This window comes from Oncorhynchus gorbuscha, linkage group LG23, assembly GCF_021184085.1.
Source record: "Oncorhynchus gorbuscha isolate QuinsamMale2020 ecotype Even-year linkage group LG23, OgorEven_v1.0, whole genome shotgun sequence".
NCBI lineage: Eukaryota > Metazoa > Chordata > Actinopteri > Salmoniformes > Salmonidae > Oncorhynchus > Oncorhynchus gorbuscha.
The window spans coordinates 68687431-68712191 of NC_060195.1; the positions used below are offsets into that span (position 1 = coordinate 68687431).

A 24761-nucleotide genomic window follows, 5' to 3' on the forward strand; every position below is an offset into this window, starting at 1 on the left:
CTGTTTATCAGCTCTGCTTCTACATACAGTATGTTGTCTGTAACCTGTTTATCAGCTCTGCTTCTAAGTACAGTATGTTGTCTGTAACCTGTTTATCAGCTCTGCTTCTACATACAGTATGTTGTCTGTATCCTGTTTATCAGCTCTGCTTCTAAGTACAGTATGTTGTCTGTAACCTGTTTATCAGCTCTGCTTCTACATACAGTATGTTGTCTGTATCCTGTTTATCAGCTCTGCTTCTAAGTACAGTATGTTGTCTGTAACCTGTTTATCAGCTCTGCTTCTACATACAGTATGTTGTCTGTATCCTGTTTATCAGCTCTGCTTCTACATACAGTATGTTGTCTGTAACCTGTTTATCAGCTCTGCTTCTACATACCGTATGTTGTCTGTAACCTATTTATCAGCTCTGCTTCTACATACAGTATGTTGTCTGTATCCTGTTTATCAGCTCTGCTTCTACGTACAGTATGTTGTCTGTATCCTGTTTATCAGCTCTGCTTCTACATACAGTATGTTGTCTGTAACCTGTTTATCAGCTCTGCTTCTACATACAGTATGTTGTCTGTATCCTGTTTATCAGCTCTGCTTCTACATACAGTATGTTGTCTGTATATCAGGTTTATCTTCTGCCTGAAAATTATGTTTATTGTGGCAGCACCATTTCACCAAGTCAAATTCCTTTATATACAAAATGTATTATGCGATTAAAGGTGATTCTGATCTTCTACAGTTTACAGGGCAGGACTCTTATTTTGAAAGATATAAAATCCCATGAATCGCTTTATCTTGTTTGCATAACACAGCTGGAAAGAAGGATGGCGGATGCTGGAAATAAAGAGTCAGCGCCGATTGGAGGAGATGAATTTACCAACACAGAGTTGGAGAATAACAAGAATAACACGGTAGTAACGCAATCATTTATATGTTTTGTCTGTGTTTGTAAATGGTCTCTTTGCGAACGAACTATTGTCCTTTGTCCACGGCAAAGGACTGGATGGATGCATCCAGAAATAGAACAGATGTAGCAGGCGGGACATCAGGCAGGCCACGCGATACATTGTAACTACGCGCTGCTGTTGGCTACAATATAACCAACCTTGTTTGTAACAATATTGCACACGATATGAGTGTTTTGAAGATTGAAAGACCCATCTATCCAAAATAAAACCATATCTGATCTGTGTTACGTGGCCAGTAGCTGTTCGGCACGTTATTGGTCCACTCGCAGCATTCAGAGAATGACGTCACGGTATTATGACACATGGACGTCAAGACTCACCCCGCTCCTGTACAAGGGACTGAAGACAGCTTTTCAACAAAGTGGCTTTTTAACATGTTTTTCATGTCTTAAAAATGTTTTACCTTTGTTAGATCATTAGCACACATTTTAAATGGCTTTTACAGATTTGATGTTTTTACAAAGAAAGTACTTTTATTCATGGTTGTTTTCATTGGTTTTAACAACATGTACTTTTTAACTAATTTAAATGTTGTGTTTTATGCCTTGTTGCCATCTTTATGTGTGTAAATTATGTAAAAAATGTATGAGCTGTTTTTAAAGGAATTGTGTCAATAAAACTTTTCCAAAATAAAAATGGACGTCTAAAGACACGTATGTGTTTATTACTAGAACATTTCCAAATAGGTCCAATGATTGGCAGAGGATAGGAACAATCTAAATCTATTGATATTCTGTTCTATTCATATTCAGTCCTCTAGAGCAGAGTTTTCCAAACTAGGTCCAACCAATTCATCATCAACATTTGATTATTTGAATCAGCTGTTAGAGCTAGGGCAAAAACCAAAACGTGCACCCATGTGGGGCCCCAGGACCGAGTTTGAGAAACTGCTCTTAACTCTATTCACTAACCACTGCCTATTTCTCCCATGCACTCTGTTTGTACAGATGGTGGAGGAAGGATCCACTCTGCTGCGGAGAATGGAGATCAGTGTGGCCGAGGCAGAGAAAAGAACTGGGAAAAATACAGTGAACATGCAAGAGATATTCACAGTGTACCTCATAGAAACTCGGTGAGAGAGTGGGACCCCGTTTGTAAAAGAAGCATATGTGAAAAATATCCTTGTTCCCAAATGAAAACATGTTCTCGGTACAATGATGTGTAAAATAAGAGGGATTCAGATCCTTCTGGTTAATCTGATCTGACCGAGATGTTGGTGTTTCTTCTTTCAGACCCATAGATGCAATAACAGAAGGCCATAACCCAGCAGCCCCAGACTCTCTCTGGAGGAGATACAGTGAATTTGAGATTCTCCGGAACTATTTGTTAGTCACCTATCCATTTATCGTGGTGCCGCCTTTGCCAGAGAAGAGGGTAAGCTAAATTCAAACCTGATGGCCACATCTATACCTAGTAGTCCCAAGCACCACACTGCAGTGTTTGGGCCTTAATACCCACAGAATTTAATTGAATAGAACACATTATAATATATATATATATCTTTGTGTAATAACCCTCGTCTAATTTCTACAGGCAGAGTTTGTTTGGCACAAGCTGTCTGCAGACAACATGGACCCAGACTTTGTAGAGAGGCGCAGGGTTGGTCTGGAGAACTTTCTACTTCGCGTGGCCTCCCATTCGGTTCTGTCCAATGACAAAATCCTATACCACTTCCTGACTGAGGTACGATAGCCTATGAGCTCACTCCATCACGTTGACGTTGTATTGGAATGTTTTGGAGAGATTCAACATACATTTGTATTTATTTATTCGTACTGTACTTTTGAAAAACGTTGAATTGACTCTCCTCCTCTCCCAGGAACACAGGTGGAAGGAGGTGGTGTATGAGACAGGGTTCCAAGCCAAGGTACCTCAGAGGAATTCTTTACTTCATGAATGTCTATCTTACCCCGATATGATCTTTACTCAGTTACTACCACTTATTAAAGGGGTTGTGTCCTTGAGCTGTTCCCGTCTATTGATGTTCTGTATTACATCATGTTCTGTGTTACATCATGTTCTGTGTTACATCATGTTCTGTGTTACATCATGTTCTGTGTTACATCATGTTCTGTATTACATCATGTTCTGTGTTACATCATGTTCTGTGTGGACCCCAGGAAGAGTAGCTGCTGGCTGTGCAACCGCTAACAGGGTTCCTAATGAAATCAAATAAAAACCATATTGAATCTATTTGGATCCATCCAGTGGTACACCTTGGTTGTGTTTGGTTTATAATCACATTCTAATTCAATTGTGTTTGTTTTTTCTAGGCAGAGTCCAGGATTAAAGCTCTGAGCGCAACTTTCAGGGTGAAGAACCCTGACAAGTAAATCAACCCTTCCCATTTACAACCAGGAGTTGTCAGACACCTCGTGGCATTATACATGTATTACATGCATTTGACTTAAAGTTGAGTTAAAGTGGTGTAAAGTTAGTCGTGTTAATTTGAAGCCGTGTTAAGTTGAAGTCGAGTAAAGTTGAATTTGTATAAAGTAGAAATTATGTTAAGTTGTATAAAGTTAAATTTATGGAAGTCGAATAAAGTGGAAGTCGAAAAAGTGGAAGTCGTGTACATTGGAAGTCGTGTACATTGGAAGTCGTGTACATTTGAAGTCGTGTACATTTGAAGTCGTGTACATTGGAAGTCGTGTACATTGGAAGTCGTGTACATTTGAAGTCGTGTACATTTGAAGTCGTGTACATTTGAAGTCGTGTACATTTGAAGTCGTGTACATTGGAAGTCGTGTACATTGGAAGTCGTGTACATTGGAAGTCGTGTACATTGGAAGTTGTGTACATTGGAAGTTGTGTAAAGGTATTTTAAGGTTGCCATTTGTCTTCCTCTATCTAGGCGGTTCACAGAGATGAAACACTACAGCGATGAGCTTCAGTCTCTCACCTCCCAGCTGCTCCGAGTCAGAGCAGTAAGTCATATAATAATATACCATTCATCAGATGCTTTAGATCCACAGTCACTCTGCTCCTCTCATTGGTCTAAAGTTATATCTTTGGAACAACATCTTCTTTTATTTAGCGCTCACCTCGTTACACATTTAATAACCCACGTTTCATTCTCCAGAGAGTAGCAGACAGGCTCTACGGCGTATACAAAGTCCATGGGAACTATGGAAGAGTATTCAGGTAAGAGTTCTAGTCAGCAGGTAGCCTAGCGGTGAAGAGTGTTGGGCCAGCAACCGAGCCGCGTTGGTGAAAGATCTGTCGATGTGCCCTTGAGCAAGGCACTTCACCCTAACAATAAAACATGTTGTATTTGAATATTGAAGAAAGACTGATATGATATTGTTGTGGGATTATCTAACTGATCTGACTGTTTGTGTGTCAGTGAGTGGAGTGCCTTAGAGAAGGAGATGGGAGATGGTCTAACTGATCTGACTGTTTGTGTGTCAGTGAGTGGAGTGCCTTAGAGAAGGAGATGGGAGATGGTCTAACTGATCTGACTGTTTGTGTGTCAGTGAGTGGAGTGCCTTAGAGAAGGAGATGGGAGATGGTCTAACTGATCTGACTGTTTGTGTGGCAGTGAGTGGAGTGTCTTAGAGAAGGAGATGGGAGATGGTCTAACTGATCTGACTGTTTGTGTGTCAGTGAGTGGAGTGCCTTAGAGAAGGAGATGGGAGATGGTCTAACTGATCTGACTGTTTGTGTGGCAGTGAGTGGAGTGCCTTAGAGAAGGAGATGGGAGATGGTCTAACTGATCTGACTGTTTGTGTGGCAGTGAGTGGAGTGTCTTAGAGAAGGAGATGGGAGATGGTCTAACTTATCTGACTGTTTGTGTGTCAGTGAGTGGAGTGCCTTAGAGAAGGAGATGGGAGATGGTCTACAGAGTGCTGGACACCATATGGATGCGTGAGTACTCTCCATCCGCCATCAACCTTTGTATCTAACCTGTGCTGAGCCTGCTATTCTAATGTAGATTGCACACAACCTGCAATTTAGGAACCACAATGGAAATTAGGGAACACAATGGAAATAATTATATATTTTTTAACTGGCAAATAAAATCAGCCTGGTATTCTACTGCAGAGTGCACACGTCAAACAATTTAGGAACTACAATGAAAATAAGTATATATTTTTTAACTGGCTAATAAATCAATCAATCAATCTGTGATTTTGTCCACAGCTATGCTGCCTCAGTAGATGATATGTTGGAGGAAGAGGAGCACTACGCAGACCAACTGAAGGAATATCTTTTCTATGCTGAAGCCTTAAGGTTGGTCCTGTTGCACATTATGGCTAATCAATCAGTGAATCAACCAACCAATGAATCATATCTTGTAAAGGGATTCCAGAACCCTGTCCCCTTAGTCAGGTAAAGAGGGTGATGCACCAAGTAGAAGGTTCTGACAGTGTAAAAATATCTCCTCTAAACGGGCCTGGTACAACTTGTGTCCCAGGAAGTAATGCTGTATGGTGTTGTGACATTGTATGGGCCTCCTGTAAAGCTACTACTGTCTGTTTCCTACAGGGCTGTGTGTAGGAAACATGAGCTGACCCAGTATGAGCTGGAGACGGCCTCCTCAGACCTCATCTCCAAGAAGCAGCAACGGGAGGAGCTGGCCACTGGGGTATTCAATTCAATACAACTTTATCGATACCCTCAGGGGCAATGAAGAAACCATAGGTTTAGGCATAGGTTTAGTTTATCTACTGTTTGTATCCTGGTATAGGAAAACTAGGGGTCTCCAACTGAGATTGTGATCTCTTGTAAGAGGCAAGCTCTTGTCTTTCCAATATTGGTACAGTATAGGTCTCAAGAGCATTGGCAAGGCCCAAGAGGTCTAGTTTGTCAAGTCCTCTCAGAATCTTTGACGACATGTATTTTTCAAACCCTCCTATATAAGGACATGTAAAGCCCTGTAAAGCCCTAGCCTGGTCCCATCTTTGACTTCATGTCTTCTTCACACCCCCCTATATAAGGACATGTCCCAGGCTCTACTATAGTCCCAGACTCTACTGTAGTCCCAGGCTCTACTGTAGTCCCAGACTCTACTCTAGTCCCAGGCTCTACTGTAGTCCCAGGCTCTACTGTAGTCCCATGCTCTACTGTAGTCCCAGGCTCTACTGTAGTCCCAGGCTCTACTGTAGTCCCAGACTCTACTGTAGTCCCAGGCTCTACTGTAGTCCTAGGCTCTACTGTCGTCCCAGGCTCTACTGTCGTCCCAGACTCTACTGTCGTCCCAGACTCTACTGTAGTCCCAGGCTCTACTGTAGCCCCAGGCTCTACTGTAGTCCCAGGCTCTACTGTTGTCCCAGACTCTACTGTAGTTCCAGACTCTACTGTCGTCCCAGGCTCTACTGTCGTCCCAGGCTCTACTGTCGTCCCAGGCTCTACTGTCGTCCCAGGCTCTACTGTAGTCCCAGGCTCTACTGTAGTCCCAGGCTCTACTGTCGTCCCAGACTCTACTGTATAGTCCCAGGCTCTACTGTAGCCAACTCTTCTATTGCATGCCATGCATGTTTGTCATGACAACAAACACAGAGAAGCCGAAGCATCACAGACTAGGCCACCAGCAGGCCTGGGGTCAATTCTATTTCAATTCAGAAAGCAATCAAATTCCAATTCCAAATTTTCCTCATTGAAAAGCATAGGAGAGAATCTGGAATTTTAGTGTACTTCTTGAACTGACTAGGACCACCAGGTTAGTAATGCCCCTCCATTCTCTGTCTGTCCATCCTCAGATGGTACGGACGTTCTCCTTCAAAGGAATGACCAACAAGCTGTTTGGTCAGTGAGACACCAGAGCAGAGGGAGGCTAAACTCAGCCTACTAGAGGAGCAGATCGTCCAGGGAGAGGAGACTGTCACAGAGAAAACAGTGGAGTGCGAGTGAGTCCCTCACGTTAAACCATGCAGTAATACCTAGATAGATAGACCACATGCTGAAAACAACTCATTGATAAAGTATGTAATATAATCTGTGTGTGTGTGTGTGTGTGTGTGTGTGTGTGTGTGTGTGTGTGTGTGTGTGTGTGTGTGTGTGTGTGTGTGTGTGTGTGTGTGTGTGTGTGTGTGTGTGTGTGTGTGTGTGTGTGTGTGTGTGTGTGTGTGTGTGCGTGTGTGTGTGTGCAGGGAGTACGTGGAAGGGTGCGTGGGTGGACATGCAGCGCCTTCAAGGAGCAGAAAGACAGGGATCTGAGGGAGGCTCTGATTGGCTACGCCCATCATGCAGATCAGCATGTGTAAGAAGGTGTGTCACACTCAGGTGGAAGTCTGGAAATGCTCCTAGTATCTATGAGGGTTATTTTCATTGGGCACCAAACAGACAAAAACTGACTCAAAGACAGAGGGACTACCTGACTAGTCCAATAAGAAACTGTCATTTTCGTGTTAAGCTTTAAATACCACTCGAGTTGTGTTCATTAGGCACAAAACTGAAGAACACCGACTGAAAGAGAGAGGAACCACCTGGACTTGTCCAATGAGAGACTTTCGTTTCAAAACGCTATAACGTGGTAGCCCTACTGAGCATGTAACTCGCTTGTTAAAGTCAAAGGCCAGTGTTGTTAGGACCTGATTCCAATTTCTGTGTTTTATGTTCTCCCTGTCTGTATAGGGCATTCAAGTGTGGACCAATGCTAAGGAATGTTTCCACAAGATGTAAGGGGTCGGGCCGTGGGTCAGCGACGACGCCTATGGTACGAGTGTACAACAACTTCACCTTTTGACCTTCACATGGAAACAGAACCACTGTTGTCACGGCAACAAGCCCCAGCTTGACAAGTTACAGGGCTGCATCTCAGTACTCAGTCCAATACTGGCTGCATCTCAGTACTCAGTCCAATACTGGCTGCATCTCAGTACTCAGTCCAATACTGGCTGTGTCTCAGTACTCAGTCCAATACCGGCTGCATCTCAGTACTCAGTCCAATACTGGCTGTGTCTCAGTACTCAGTCCAATACTGGCTGTGTCTCAGTACTCAGTCCAATACTGGCTGTGTCTCAGTACTCAGTCCAATACTGGCTGTGTCTCAGTACTCAGTCCAATACTGGCTGTGTCTCAGTACTCAGTCCAATACTGGCTGTGTCTCAGTACTCAGTCCAATACTGGCTGTACTCAGTCCAATACTGGCTGTGTCTCAGTACCAGTCCAATACTGGCTGTGTCTCAGTCTCAATACTGGCTGTCTCAGTACTCAGTCCAATACTGGCTGCATCTCAGTACTCAGTCCAATACTGGCTGTGTCTCAGTACTCAGTCCAATACCGGCTGCATCTCAGTACTCAGTCCAATACTGGCTGTGTCTCAGTACTCAGTCCAATACTGGCTGCGTCTCAGTACTCAGTCCAATACCGGCTGCATCTCCAGTACTCAGTCCAATACTGGCTGTGTCTCAGTACTCAGTCAATACTGGCTGCGTCTCAGTACTCAGTCCAATACTGGCTGCATCTCAGTACTCAGTCCAATACTGGCTGTGTCTCAGTACTCAGTCCAATACTGGCTGCGTCTCAGTACTCAAAATGGGGCTGTGTCTCAGAACTCAGTCAAGACTGGCTGTGTCTCAGTACTCAGATCACAATACTGGTTGGTTTATTAAGAGAACTGTGTCTCAGTACTCAGTCCAAGGTTGTTTATTAAGAGCTGTGTCTCAGTACTCAGTGTGTGTATTATCAGTCAATAAGGTACGTGTGTGTATTATCAGCAGATAAAGTGGGAGGTAAAGGAAGCCTTTCAAGACATGAGATGTAGTCCGGGACTATATTTTATAATGAGATATAAGGCACAAACATATCCCCTTGTGTTGGTTTATTAAGAGAACGTGTGTGTATTATCAGCAGGATAAAGGTTGTTTATTAAGAGAACGTGTGTCAGCAGGATAAAGGTTGTTTATTAAGAGAACGTGTGTGTATTATCAGCAGGATAAAGGTTGTTTACTAAGAGAACGTGTGTGTAGTATCAGCAGGATAAAGGTTGTTTATTAAGAGAACGTGTATCAGCAGGATAAAGGTTGTTTATTAAGAGAACGTGTGTGTAGCATCAGCAGGATAAAGGTTGTTTATTAAGAGAACGTGTATCAGCAGGATGAAGGTTGTTTATTAAGAGAACGTGTGTCAGCAGGATAAAGGTTGTTTATTAAGAGAACGGATGTGTTTATTAAGTAGTATCAGCAGGATAAAGGTTGTTTATTAAGAGAACGTGTGTGTAGTATCAGCAGGATAAAGGTTGTTTATTAAGATAAGCGGATGTGTCAGCAGGATAAAGTTTAAAGGTTGTTTATTAAGAGAACGTGTGTGTATTATCAGCAGGATAAAGGTTGTTTATTAAGAGAACGTGTGTGTAGCATCAGCAGGATAAAGGTTGTTTATTAAGAGAACGTGTATCAGCAGGATGAAGGTTGTTTATTAAGAGAACGTGTGTCAGCAGGATAAAGGTTGTTTATTAAGAGAACGTGTGTGTAGTATCAGCAGGATAAAGGTTGTTTATTAAGAGAACGTGTGTGTATTATCAGCAGGATAAAGGTTGTTTATTAAGAGAACGTGTGTGTAGTATCAGCAGGATAAAGGTTGTTTATTAAGAGAACGTGTGTGTAGTATCAGCAGGATAAAGGTTGTTTATTAAGAGAACGTGTGTGTAGTATCAGCAGGATAAAGGTTGTTTATTAAGACAACGTGTGTGTGTAGTATCAGCAGGATAAAGGTTGTTTATTAAGAGAACGTGTGTGTAGTATCAGCAGGATAAAGGTTGTATGGTGTGAGTGTAGCACATGGGGGATGTGGGAAACTTACTCCTCAGCCTGAAGTGTCACCTCTTGTGCAGCCGAGTTGTTAACGCTTCGATGGCGCCGACTGGAAAGACGCTTCGGGAGGGTGGTCACGTGTGCTAGCGAAGCAGATGTCCTGGGTTCGAGCGTCCGTGTGAGCCCGATCAGGAGGAAGAGGTACTCGCTGAGTCAGCAGAGTGACGTCAGTTATCAGAATGCTGCTGTTACCTTGGTTTACCTCTATGAACTGAACTGGAAAAGACACTGAATCAACTGTCAAAGGACTTCTGGCCTTTTCTCTGCTTAAAGCACATGATATCATAATGTCTGGTATGTGAATATTGAATAAGATATTATTTCAGAAAATGTCAAGGTACATGTATATAAGAATATTATATACTTTGACGTGTCCATCTATTTAAATATTTTAACAACAGTGAACACTAACCTGGTGTTTGTTGGTTGAAGCCAAAATATTAACTTACTAATTTAATCTTGGTTTCTCAAAGAAAACATCCTATTTCTACATTGTGACTCTCAGTAATAATGTAATTTAAGGTCAGATTTGATCATCATTCGTGTACATTCTATATTCATTTGTATATTCAGCTTTATGGTTTTAATAAAAAATATTGTCTTCTACCATATTCCTACAGCTACGGTTCCTCAGGCTACCACACATTTTCTGTTGGTCCAGTATGATGTTATGAGATGTTATTAAATGTATATGGAGACAGCAGGTTGAGGTAAACCCACTATGATGGTATATGGAGACAGCAGGTTGAGGTAAACCCACTATGATGGTATATGGAGACAGCAGGTTGAGGTAAACCCACTATGATGGTATATGGAGACAGCAGGTTGAGGTAAACCCACTATGATGGTATATGGAGACAGCAGGTTGAGGTAAACCCACTATGATGGTATATGGAGACAGCAGGTTGAGATAAACCCACTATGATGGTATATGGAGACAGCAGGTTGAGGTAAACCCACTATGATGGTATATGGAGACAGCAGGTTGAGGTAAACCCACTATGATGGTATATGGAGACAGCAGGTTGAGGCTGAACCCACTATGATGGTATATGGAGACAGCAGGTTGAGGCTAAACCCACTATGATGGTATATGGAGACAGCAGGTTGAGGTAAACCCACTATGATGGTATAAGGAGACAGCAGGTTGAGGTAAACCCACTATGATGGTATATGGAGACAGCAGGTTGAGGTAAACCCACTATGATGGTATATGGAGACAGCAGGTTGAGGTAAACCCACTATGATGGTATATGGAGACAGCAAGTTGAGGTAAACCCACTATGATGGTATATGGAGACAGCAGGTTGAGGTAAACCCACTATGATGGTATATGGAGACAGCAGGTTGAGGTAAACCCACTATGATGGTATATGGAGACAGCAGGTTGAGGTAAACCCACTATGATGGTATATGGAGACAGCAGGTTGAGGTAAACCCACTATGATGGTATATGGAGACAGCAGGTTGAGGTAAACCCAACTCTTTGGTATATGGAGACAGCTTTATTTAGGGCCCTGGGCCCACTATGATGGTATATGGAGCCCTGCAGGTTGAGGTAAACCCACTATGATGGTATATGGAGACAGCAGGTTGTTTAGGGCCCTAAACCCACTATGATGGTATATGGAGACAGGGTTGAGTAAACCCACTATGATGGTATATGGAGACAGCAGGTTGTTAAACCCACTATGAGGGGAGACAGCAGGTGAGCTGTTCAACCCACTATGATGGTATATGGAGACCTGGGCTGAGGTAAACCCACTATGATGGTATATGGAGACAACAGGTTCTGGTATTCAACCCCTTCTATGATCAGTTTTCAGACCCTAGGACATCAGTTGCAGGTAAACCCACTATGATGGTATATGGAGGTCCTGCAAAATGACAGCAGGTTGAGGTAAACCCACTATGATGGTATATGGAGACAGCAGGTTGAGGTAAACCCACTATGATGGTATATGGAGACAGCAGGTTGCTAAACCCACTATGATGGTATATGGAGACAGATTGTATTACAAGGTTGAGGTAAACCCACTATGATGGTATATGGAGCCCCTAGCAGGTTGAGGTAAACCCACTATGATGGTATATGGAGACAGCAGGTTGAGGTAAACCCACTATGATGGTATATGGAGACAGCAGGTTGAGGTAAACCCACTATGATGGTATATGAACAGGTATGGGTATATGAAGACAGGTTGAGGTAAACCCACTATGATGGTATATGGAGACAGCAGGTTGAAAAAACCCACTATGATGGTATATGGAGACAGCAGGTTGAGGTAAACCCACTATGATGGTATATGAAGCGGCAGGTTGCTAAACCCACTATGATGGTATATGGAGACAGCAGGTTGAGGTAAACCCACTATGATGGTATATGGAGACAGCAGGTTGAGGTAAACCCACTATGATGGTATATGGAGACAGCAGGTTGAGGTAAACCCACTATGATGGTATATGGAGACAGCAGGTTGAGGTAAACCCACTATGATGGTATATGGAGACAGCAGGTTGAGGTAAACCCACTATGATGGTATATGGAGACAGCAGGTTGAGGTAAACCCACTATGATGGTATATGAAGACGGCAGGTTGAGGTAAACCCACTATGATGGTATATGGAGACAATCAGGTTGAGGTAAACCCTGGGCTGTTCAACTCTTTGGTTAGGGCCCTGGGCTGTTCCACTCTTTATTTGAGGGCCCTGGGCTGTTCAACTCTTTATTTAGGGCCCTGGGCTGTTCAACTCTTTGGTTAGGGCCCTGGGCTGTTCCACTCTTTATTTGAGGGCCCTGGGCTGTTCCACTTTTATTTAGGGCCCTGGGCTGTTCAACTCTTTGTTTAGGGCCCTGGGCTGTTCAACTCTTTGTTTAGGGCCCTGGGCTGTTCCACTCTTTATTTAGGGCCCTGGGCTGTTCAACTCTTTGTTTAGGGCCCTGGGCTGTTAAACTCTGGTCCTGGAGGGCCGAAACACTTCTGGTATTCATCCTTTCCTTCTAATCAGGGACTGTTTCAGACCTAGGACATCAGTTGCAGGAGCGGACTGGCCATCTGGCATTTCAGACAAATGCCATATGGGTTTGTCCAGCCCAGTGAGCCTGTCTAACCATTTTGTCCTGCAAAATGATCATTATTTGGTTAGTAATAGGGGCATCAAGGCTAAAAGGAGAGTCGAGCGTGGTGGTATCGAGAAAAAATTGTGTTACAAATGTCAGACAATGTCTGGTCCCAGTCCGCCCTAACCAGGTGAGTGTAATTCATTACCAGGTGGAAACAAAAACAAGTGTTTTGGACCTCCAGGACCAGAGTTGAAGAGCCTCTAGGGTCTACAGTATATACAGTATAACCTGATAGTGTTTGAAGAAGACGTAAGATTTGAGAGTTAGTGGACAGGTATGGTCTGTGTACCTCAACACAGGAAGTTTATCAGATATGGTGGAAAAAATGGTCACAGTTCCAGTATGCTTTAAGGGGTGGCTCCCCATAGGCAACCAATGCATTAGCAGCTGGGTCTGGTCTGCTTAGTTCACTGACTCTATATGAGCTTACCTTCTTAAGCTTCTGACCTGACCGGCACTGTTGAAGTCTTTAACCAAAGAGAGCCAGGCCCTTCCTTTAATCAACTCCAATCAGGAAATTGTTTCAGAGTATCCTTTCTACTGCCATCTGTGGGTGATTGTGTGGTAGTTTTATCTGAACTACAGTAAATGCCCTCTAAACTGACATTTAGTTGGCAGTTAGTGACAGTTCAAGATATTACAAGAGAAAGAAACAATTAGGGAGGGAAAAGAAATAACATTGTATCCATTTATTCTTTAAATATTTCATAAATACTTTGATATAGCTATATTTTAGAATAGATTGAGAACACAGGACAAGACAATCATTTGAAATAAATATCTTAAGTATATAATACGATATATTTCTGAGTCACACAGAGGAAAAAATATATGTCGATGGAACCATGATTGAATATGAACAAATGCTGATGTATATATATATTTGGAGAAATAAAATATCAAAATATAATATATGTATCTAGGCCATAATGTCACTTCCACTTTCCACCTGAGGAGTCTGGTGGGAGGAGCTATAGGAGGACAGGCTTCCATTTCAGCCATTACAATGAGCCTGTCTTCCTATAGCTCCTCCCACCAGCCTCCACTGCTAACCACCCCTGGGGGCCCCTGCATCTGACACAAACACACTTCTGAATATCTCACACAGCTCCACCATACAGCAATATATCTTTATTTAACTAGGCAAGTCAGTTAAGAACAAATTCTTATTTTCAAAGACAGCCTAGGAACAGTGGGTTAACTGCCTTTTTCTTTACCTTGTCAGCTTGGGGATTCGATCTTACAACCTTTCAGTTACTTGTCCAACGCTCTAACCACTAGGCTACCTGCCGCCCCTAGCATGTGCATAGGACTTTGAGGTAAACTTCTAGTTTATGGAAAAGTTATTCCCAGAGCCATAACAACACAGATCCAGCTATCCTCCATAACATGTAAGAAAGAGAACTAAACTAAACAAACTAGAAACATATTTCATTAAAACGAACATCATCAATTGACAAATTGTCCACAGAATGTTACGCACACGTTAGTTATGAGTTGGCAATCATCTAAAAATATCATTTTCTGATTATGTTTAAAGCAATACAGTGTGCTTACCGGTACTACAAATTGTAATTGACAATGCAATAGAACTCAGGTCTCCAAATTCTGGTAACTTTCCTCAAACTCCTGATATACTAGTTGGAAGAGTCAAGGAATCCGAAAGGAATAAACAAGAAATCCGGGAATCCTCCAACCAAGATTTCTGGAAAACCTGGTTCTTTTGGAAAAGTTAGACATTTTGCAATCCTAAATAGATCGCTCACCCAAGGACAGCTCCGCAGCAGAGAGCATTGGCACTACACACACGGACAGACACTGACCGTTAGCACTGACAAGACAATACATGTCCAGAGGGACACCAGAATATGTCGCCTACAGTATAATTGGCTTATACAGTATAATAGACTTTTGTACTATCCCCGTGGGTTCTAGAATGAACTATAGTGATATTATCATTGAAATAGAATCCCCTCTAACGATATGGGCACTATAGATCTGATAACCAGCCTCTGTGGGAAGTACACAGCAGTACATTTAGATCACACACAGAAGCAGACACAGCTATGAGACCGACTCACAGTGCAATAGTCATATGTGCATTATGGCACCTATTCATATCACTACTAATGCTTCTGCACTGATGCCGTCAAACAGGGGGAAATGGTAGAAGATATTCAGGGTTCTTCCTTTCACATATAACTGAGTGTACAAACTATTAGGAACACCTGCTCTGACCAGGTGAATCCAGGTGAAAGCTATGATCCCTCATAAATCCACTTCAGTCAGTGTAGATGAAGGGGAGGAGACAGGTTAAAAGAATGATTTTTAAGCCTTGAGACAATTGAGACATGGATTGTGTATGTGTGCCATTCAGAGGGTAAATAGGCAAGACTAATGATTTAAGTGCCTTTCAAGGGGATATGGTAGTAGGTGCCAGGCGTACCGGTTTGTGTCAAGAACTGCAACGTGCCTGGGTTTTTCACACCCAACAGTTTTTTTGTGTGTATCAAGAATGGTCCACCACCCAAAGGACATCCAGACAACTTAACACAACTGTGGGAAGCATTGGAGTCAACATGGGCCAGCATCCCTGTGGAACGCTTTCCACAACTTTCAGAGTCCGTGCCTCGACGAATTGAAGCTGTTTTGAGGGGGAAAAGGGTGTGCAACTCAATATTAGGAAGTTGTTCCTCATGTTTTTTTACACAGTTTAGTTCATAACTACATCCTCTTTTCACTGATCTGGTGCAAAACCAACATGAACCAGAAGATAGTAGACTGCAGCACACCCATCTCAGGTTTGGACTGTACCAAGCCCCATGGCACATAAGGGGACCTCAGTCAGGGAACAGACCATTATCAAGGAGCTGGAGGGGTCTTCCCAGTTCTCTAGTTTAAGGCATAAGTTGAACAAGGAGGTATCCTAACTGCTACAACTCAGAATCAGGGATCTTGTTGGCATAATGCTATGAGTACTAGAAACCTTTCTTCAAGACATTGAAAACACAACAATAAAAAGCATCATTATAAACTCTGACATTACTGGGACATACTAATAATACCTCGGGGCCCATAACCAGTTACCTATTCTTTATGCATGATGCTTTCAGTACGACAGAAGGTCAGTATTACGTTGGAGGCTATTCAAAACAGAACCTGGATTTGGTTACACATAAAACAACATCCATCCACTGGGCCAAAACTGGTTGTATCAACATTGTTTCCACGTCATTTCAACCAAAATAATCAATGTGATGACGTTGAATCAACTTATTTTTACCCAACTTTTAACCATTGAAGTGACGTATGTGCCCAGTGAGCTGTTAGTTGTGGTATGATAGTTTTACATTCATCATACTAAAACAAGACCTTTACCCTCGAAGGGGCGAAACCTAACTTTTACAAAATGTCCACTTAGTTTCCCATTGACATCAATGCACGACTAAGGGCTGATACTCAATCCGTATCGTAGAAGTTCTGTTGTAGCCTGTTTGACATTTAAAGGCAATGGTTTCCCGCGTTAGTGGAGACTGCATTCAGTCTCCATGTCGGCTCAATCTGAAATGACCTTCACATTTCAAGCGTGCAACAATGCTGAACCTCAGCTATATGGAGACCCTAATTTTACTTCAGTTGATGTTAGGATTGTCTTCCAAGTATGACCTGCCCCAATTATAGTGCGTTGGACTCTTCTCATCTAACAGACTCAACCTCCATAAAGAGCCTCTTCTCATCTAACAGACTCAACCTCCATAAAGAGCCTCTTCTCATCTAACAGACTCAACCTCCATAAAGAGCCTCTTCTCATCTAACAGACTCAACCTCCATAAAGAGCCTCTTCTCATCTAACAGACTCAACCTCCATAAAGAGCCTCTTCTCATCTAACAGACTCAACCTCCATAAAGAACCTCTTCTCATCTAACAGACTCAACCTCCATAAAGAGCCTCTTCTCATCTAACAGACAAAACCTCCATAAAGAGCCTCTTCTCATCTAACACTCTACTTCCACAGGACAATAACAACCACCCTGTGTGTCAACTGTCGAAAAATCAAACCTAGAAACCCCAAGAGGATAAATATTTTATAAATAATTATGTCAATCTATCCATCTATTAATAAATAAACATTCTGGTTTTCCCCCCTTTTTCTCTGCAAAAAAAGGCAAAGGTCGAGTCATGCATCCTCTGAAACATTAGCAGCCAAACCACGCTCCTTAACGCCCACACACTTAACCCGGAGGCCAGATGCACCAATGTGTCAGAGGAAACACCGTTTAACTGACTTCTAATGTCAGCCTGCAGGTGCCCGGCCCGCCACAAGGAGTCACTAGAGCACAATGAGCCAAGTAAAGCCCCCTCGGCCAAACCCTCCCCTAACCCAGACCACGCTGGGCCAATTGTGCACCGCCCTATGGGACTCCTGGTCACGGCTGGTTGTGACACAGCCTGGGATCGAACCCGGGTCTGTAGTGACGCCTCACTGCAATGCAGTGCCCTAGACCGCAGTGTGGCCACCTGGGAGGCCACTAATATATTATCCTAATGACAAACATACTATTCCTCTCTGCAATACTTTGACAATTATATATATTACATCTTTCTTTAAAATAGTCTTCAGGATTAAATATAATACATTTCATAATATTATATAATATCATAGCTAATATACATTTAATTTCTCTAGTCAACAGTTTACCCTTCAGCAGATTCACTGTAAACAGTCCTTGGGAGGTGACAAGGTCAACCAAAAGGTAAACAGATGTCTGTTTGTAGCAGCCAATGGCTGGAAACACTCTCCCTTCTCTTTTCAATAGACCACAACAAATAGAATGTGATCTACCTAGCAACAGTAACAGTCCCACTTGATCACCTGTTGGGACTCCATGGATTAATCCACCCTGACGTGTGAAGAAGGCATGTTGATTCTGCATTTGATTTGAATACTTTGGTATGAGATGGGTTAAAATGTCAGAGGTGAGGATGTACTGTCACTGGTACTGTAGACATAGTGAAGTATGGATTTCATCTTGGTGCTCTAACATGATAGAAGAGAGTAGAGAGAGAAGGGTAGAGAGGGGCAGGGGGTGGGCAAGAGGAGAACACTTAACAGGTATTGGTCATTGGCCCTGTTCTAATACTCTAAAGATGCATCTTTCCTCCCTTTTCTTGAGGTAATCACTAATCTAACGTGATTGGATAGGTGAGAGCAAGGATTCTACTGCACTGATTTCACCAGTCATTTTATGTTAGATCAGATCAAGGAAGGGAGGATGCATTTTTATTTTTAGAGTATTCCAACAGGTTCATTTTTCAAGCGCCCTCTGACCTCCATTATCTAGAAGGATACAGAGTTATCAGGCAGATCAATGTCTAAACACAGACTCCAAAGATATAGAAGGGGACCGACACAGAGAAGCTACCCTGCCAGGGTCATTACTAGGGCCAGGAGTTTCCCCAGCCGGACCATGTGATTTAACCTAAAGGGTCAAAACTCTGGGCCCTAGTTATAGCCTACGTCTGTAGTTTAGAGCCTTGTAACTAGGGCCAGGACTTTTCCTAGTGCAGTCACGCAAGTTCAGTCAGGGAAAAACTCCTGGCCCTAGTTATAACGTTACGTTACGAGTTTTGTTACTGAAATGTTAACAAAACGTTACTGAAACGTTACAGGGACGCTTCTCAGACGTGGGACTCATCCAGGTCCAGGTCGACTGGGGAGATGGGGAGGGGGGAGCGGCGGGGAGGCAGGGCGGGGAGTGGTGTGGGGCCAGGGCGGGCAAGCGGCGGGGGGAGAGCAGGGGGCGAGCAGGGGGTTCTCTGTGCCCCCATTGTCCTCTGAAATGTGGAGGAGGGTGTCTGCGTTCCTCCCCAGCAGGGCAGTCGTGTCCTCGTCCTCAGGGCTCTCGGGGTCTGATGGGAAGACGGACCAGGATGGAAGAGGTGGGTGGGGGAGCGGGGGTCGGATCCCCAGGATCGGCAGAGGGGGGAGGGGAGAACAGGTGCGAGAGATGGAGAGAGGTGGATGAGGGAGAGGAGAGCAGGAGGAGGGTGGGGTGGGGGTGGAGGCGCGGGAGATGGGGAGAGGTGGAGGAGGGAGAGGAGAGCAGGAGGAGGGTGGGGTGGGGGTGGAGGCGCGGGAGATGGGGAGAGGTGGAGGAGGGAGAGGAGAGTAGGAGGAGGGTGGGGTGGGGGTGGAGGCGCGGGAGATGGAGGGCCGAGGAGAGAGGCTGCTGCGGAGGCCCCACTGTTCTCGTTTCTCCTTGCTCTCCATCGATAACTAGAACCAGGAAACAAGTGGGAGAAGAGTGATATTTCAAAGACTTACTTAGTCTATGCTGTTAAATATAGAGAACTCACATTCATTCCCATCTCTCTCTGTCTCTTCTGGAATGAGCGATGACTTAAATGAATAATCCTCTCAAAACCACTAATTAATATGATTTATAGGGTTAAACAACACTAATATGGGAGAAAAAAAACATTTTGAGTGAAGAAATGTGTAATTTTTTTCGTTATAATAAGGTTGGTAGCAACATGTGAAAATTGTTGTGGAAATCTTGCACCTCAAGCCGACTAGAAAACCTATAACGCAATGATCTCTCGCTGGGCTTTTTACAGTCTATGCTAGGTAGCTAAGCTAGCAAACGTAGCTACACACAGTAATACCAAAGTAATTATCAGTGTGTGAAGTAGCTAGCTAGCTGAAAAAGTCTACAATCTCACCATGTCCAACCCATTCATTATATGTATATGCTTTCACCTGCAGATTGTCTACCTCGAGGAGTGGAGGGTCTTAAATTGCTATGGCTACGGCCATGGCTTTCCCATGCTTTCCCACCAGGGCAGAACAAATGCCCCCATCTCATTGAAGCCACGGAAGTTCAAGGCACTGTTAGCAGATAACAGGATCCCCATTATAAAGAATGGAAAAATTGCGATCTTCGTGGTCAGTCTTCATGTAAATAAAAAATTGTTTCAGAAGACAGTCATGGTACCAATAATCGTTTCTAATATACTAGATGTATGTGCTCAAACCGATTCTTTCAAAATCGCACACAGAAGAAGTTCTAAGGATAATTGAGTTGCTAATGGCAACTTGCCCTGTTCGGCCTTCTACTGGAGTTCATCAATGAGAGTGGGCAGCACTGAGTTAACTTATCACTTCCTGGTGTAGCATGTTGTCTCCATGAGAAGCCATTTTAGGAGGTCCATTGCAGCCCTTTTTTACCTCAATATCAAATCATTTCTGGGTCACAATTAAGAATGTTTTCAATTAAAATGGTCAAAAAGTAACAAAAATAGCTTCTCAGCAAAGAGACATTTCTACAGCAAGAATTTTGCTAGGACTGCCTGGGAACTGTCTGAGTGGGGAAGGGGAAACGGAAAACTAGCTGTTACTGGCAGAGAGGTTTGGAACTCTTTCTTATTGATGTCAACAGGCAGGCCAAACTCCATCCCACTAAAACAGGAAGACATTTCAGGAGGTCTTTACAAACAGCTCTTACAGTAAAGGGGCAATATCATCATTTTCACAGTATGATTACAACCTCAGTGTGGAAATATATATAAAACACATTTTTGAATGTACTGGGCCTCTAACCTTCAATGAGCTATTGAGTCTTCACATAGAAATGAATAATGTGACGTGATCAATGGTGTTGTCTTTTCATGTACCCTTCATTATTTACCACAGAGACAGACACAGGCCAGGGAGAGGAGGGAGAGGAGAAACGGGCGTTGTCTTTTCATGTACCCTTCATTATTCACCACAGAGACAGACACAGGCCAGGGAGAGGAGGGAGAGGAGAAACGGGCGTTGTCTTTTCATGTACCCTTCATTATTCACCACAGAGACAGACACAGGCCAGGGAGAGGAGGGAGAGGAGAAACGGGCGTTGTCTTTTCATGTACCCTTCATTATTCACCACAGAGACAGACACAGGCCAGGGAGAGGAGGGAGAGGAGAAACGGGCGTTGTCTTTTCATGTACCCTTCATTATTTACCACAGAGACAGACACAGGCCAGGGAGAGGAGGGAGAGGAGAAACGGGCGTTGTCTTTTCATGTACCCTTCATTATTTACCACAGAGACAGACACAGGCCAGGGAGAGGAGGGAGAGGAGAAACGGGCGTTGTCTTTTCATGTACCCTTCATTATTCACCACAGAGACAGACACAGGCCAGGGAGAGGAGGGAGAGGAGAAACGGGCGTTGTCTTTTCATGTACCCTTCATTATTTACCACAGAGACAGACACAGGCCAGGGAGAGGAGGGAGAGGAGAAACGGGCGTTGTCTTTTCATGTACCCTTCATTATTCACCACAGAGACAGACACAGGCCAGGGAGAGGAGGGAGAGGAGAAACGGGCGTTGTCTTTTCATGTACCCTTCATTATTTACCACAGAGACAGACACAGGCCAGGGAGAGGAGGGAGAGGAGAAACGGGCGTTGTCTTTTCATGTACCCTTCATTATTTACCACAGAGACAGACACAGGCCAGGGAGAGGAGGGAGAGGAGAAACGGGCGTTGTCTTTTCATGTACCCTTCATTATTCACCACAGAGACAGACACAGGCCAGGGAGAGGAGGGAGAGGAGAAACGGGCATTGTCTTTTCATGTACCCTTCATTATTTACCACAGAGACAGACACAGGCCAGGGAGAGGAGGGAGAGGATAAACGGGCATTGTCTTTTCATGTACCCTTCATTATTTACCACAGAGACAGACACAGGCCAGGGCGAGGAGGGAGAGGAGAAACGGGCATTGTCTTTTCATGTACCCTTCATTATTTACCACAGAGACAGACACAGGCCAGGGAGAGGAGGGAGAGGAGAAACGGGCGTTGCGTGATGGTAGTTGAAGAAGAAACTGAGTTGAATCATTTGTTCCACTATTTAGTTTCAAGTATCCCCATACCATCTATTGGCTGATTTGGCGATATAGAGTGCAGCTAGTTGTTTTAAAAACTTTATGAAATCTGATATTCCTTATCCCCAGTGACGAGAACCTTATCGTGATGACGCACTACAACATGATTTCCTGATTTCAAATCAAATGAAATACAATTTACCAGACAAACCACATAGAAATTAAATAATCAAATAGTTATTTTACCCACTTATAGAGCACCACAATGAGAGGAGTTTCATGAGTTTCATGTCTGGAGTGGATTATCACTTTATGCCTAATTTACACCCTAAGAATGTTCAAAATGCAAGCTATGCAAAATGGCCGTTCTGCGTACCTTCTTACCAAGTAAACATGATACAAACTACAGAAGCCTGTGAGAATCAACAATGTCATAAAACATCCTTACTCCCCCAGTCGTACCTGTTTCTTGGCAGGGCTGTGGAGGTCAGCTTTGACGGTGGCCGAGGATGAGGCCCCAGGGGCAGCAGGGGGAGCGATTGGAGGGGCCGGGCTGGCCTTCCTGCCCTCTGGGGGCGCATTGGCGCCACCGGGGTCGGGGGACTTTGCCTGAGCCTGCTGGCCCTCTGTGAAGGTGACCACCCTCTTCTGGTCCCACCCGTGGGTTGCTGAGGAGACATCACAGTCATCACATACACAGTCCATCACAGCGCCACCTTGGGGACTAGCGGACACACTACAACTACCAGGGGTGAGGGAGAGGAGTGGAGGGGGCGGGAGGCGGGAACGAGGGGGATGCAAGACAGACATGCAGAGCAACGTATCAGGTGAGAGGTTTCAGAGAGAGGCGTTGTTGCAAGAGGAGAGGGGGAAGTATAGGTGTCTCACCTTCGCAGTCCAATAAAGTTTCTTTATTTCGAATCGAAACAAAGGCATAAACAGAACACAGAATGAACAGAGTCAGTTATTGGGGTCGGAGGTGACGGGATAAAGACACATTGGAACAGAGACACATTGGAACAGAGACAACGGTTGTGAATGAGGAGGATCGGTACATGTCAGTTCAAGTCAACACAGTTGGAGGAGTCAGATTGTCAGAGATGCGTTCATGAGCAACGGAGTATTAATAGTTAATATCCCAAGGTCTGAATGTGAACTGCAGTGTGCTTGATCTGAAGTGTAGGGCAAGTTTGCTATTGTTACACAATCTCTTTCACACAACAGACACACACACACACACACAGACACACACACAGTTACCCAGAGGTTTGTTCTTGGGCTGGATGCTCCTGCGGGTGGCGGAGAGTCGGGCTCCAGAGCGACCTGGTCCTCGCGCCTCACTCTTCGGAAGAGACAGCAGGGGCGTCGCAGCTGCATTGAAATATCAATCAACCCAATCCACATATCATTTCCACTGTGAATGTCAATGGGGATAGCCTCTTCATCATTATCCACAATTAGGGACATCGTTTTCCCTCGCCATGTGACAAGACCAGGGCTGCGTTCAGTACGCAGAAAATGTAGTGGAACATTCAATGAAGCGGAAACAATGCTTTACTGAACGACCTGGGAAACAGGGAGGGGTTGTGTGTTCAAAATGCACTGCGTTGCACCCGATACACGCCGCACCCGATACACCCGCTGCACCCGATACACCCCACCGCACCCGATACACCCCACCTCACCCGATACACCCACCGCACCCGATACACCCCGCCGCACCCGATACACCCGCTGCACCGCGATACACCCACGCCGCACCCCGATACACCCCACCGCACCCGATACACCCGCGCACCCGATACACCCGCCCACCCGATACACCCGCCGCACACCGCCACACCCCACCACATCCTGCCGCACCCCGATACACCCGCCGCACCCGATACACCCGCCGCACCCGATACACCACGCCGCACCCGATACACCCTGCCGCACACCGCCACACCCCACCACATCCTGCCGCACCCGATACAACCCGCCGCACCCGATACACCACGCCGCACCCGATACACCCGCCGCACTCCGATACACCACGCCGCACCCGATACACCCTGCCACACACCGCCACACCCCACCACATCCTGCCGCACCCGATACACCACGCCGCACCCGATACACCCTGCCGCACACCGCCACACCCCACCACATCCCGCGATACACCCGCCGCACCCGATACACCCGCCGCACCCGATACACCCGCCGCACCCGATACACCCCGCCGCCGCACCCGATACACCCCGCCACACACGCCACACCCCACCACATCCTGCCGCACCCCGATACACCCGCCACACCCGATACACCCGCCGCACACCGCCACACCCCACCACATCCCGCCGCACCCAGATACACCCCACCTCACCCCGATACACCCGCCGCACCCGATACACCCGCCGCACCCGATACACCCCGCCGCACCGCGATACACCACGCCGCACCCGATACACCCCGCCGCACCCGATACACCCGCCACACCGCCACACCCCACCACATCCTGCCCCCCATACACCCCGCCGCACCCCGATACACCACGCCGCACCCGATACACCCTGCCGCACACCGCCACACCCCACCACATCCTGCCGCACCCCGATACAACCCGCCGCACCCGATACACCACGCCGCACCCGATACACCCCGCCGCACCCCGATACACCACGCCGCACCCGATACACCCTGCCGCACACCGCCACACCCACCACATCCTGCCGCACCCCGATACACCCCGCCGCACCCGATACACCCTGCCGCACACCGCCACACCCCACCACATCCTGCCGCACCCCGATACACCACGCCGCACCCGATACACCCTGCCGCACACCGCCACACCCCACCACATCCATTTTTACCCGATACACCCGCCCCGCACCCCAATACACCCGCCGCAACCCGATACACCCCGCCGCACCCGATACACCCGCCGCACACACGCCACACCCCACCACATCCTGCCGCACCCGATACACCCGCCGCACCCGATACACCCCGCACGCACACCGCCACACCCCACCACATCCCGCTGCCCCAGATACACCCTGCACAC

General features: G+C 45.4%; 2 protein-coding genes and 2 long non-coding RNA genes across 4 annotated transcripts in view; 3 read left to right on the forward strand and 1 right to left on the reverse strand.

Moving 5' to 3' along the window:
• The first annotated feature begins 242 nt into the window (after nucleotides 1-242).
• On the forward strand, nucleotides 243-6718 carry LOC124010733 (sorting nexin-4-like). Its single transcript, XM_046323377.1, has 12 exons — nucleotides 243-905; nucleotides 1910-2034; nucleotides 2195-2336; nucleotides 2496-2645; nucleotides 2782-2829; nucleotides 3236-3291; nucleotides 3817-3889; nucleotides 4045-4106; nucleotides 4764-4829; nucleotides 5106-5195; nucleotides 5451-5550; nucleotides 6665-6718. Exons 1-12 carry the CDS (start codon nucleotides 603-605, stop codon nucleotides 6716-6718), a joined length of 1269 nt encoding a protein of 422 aa, XP_046179333.1. The 5' UTR covers nucleotides 243-602.
• Nucleotides 6719-9192: 2474 nt separating this feature from the next.
• Nucleotides 9193-10151, forward strand: LOC124011485. Its single transcript, XR_006834588.1, has 2 exons — nucleotides 9193-9234; nucleotides 9316-10151. It is a non-coding gene; the product is annotated as an uncharacterized LOC124011485 (long non-coding RNA).
• Nucleotides 10152-10315: 164 nt separating this feature from the next.
• LOC124011486 lies at nucleotides 10316-11832 on the forward strand. Its single transcript, XR_006834589.1, has 3 exons — nucleotides 10316-10462; nucleotides 11613-11692; nucleotides 11784-11832. It is a non-coding gene; the product is annotated as an uncharacterized LOC124011486 (long non-coding RNA).
• A 6571-nt stretch (nucleotides 11833-18403) lies between these two features.
• LOC124010734 (protein unc-80 homolog) overlaps nucleotides 18404-24761 on the reverse strand; it is an 80292-nt gene continuing 73934 nt past the window's right edge. The window contains 4 exon segments of the mRNA XM_046323378.1: nucleotides 18404-19120; nucleotides 22175-22380; nucleotides 22601-22621; nucleotides 22973-23079. Coding sequence (XP_046179334.1) covers nucleotides 18536-19120; nucleotides 22175-22380; nucleotides 22601-22621; nucleotides 22973-23079 — 919 coding nt within the window. The 3' untranslated portion in view covers nucleotides 18404-18535.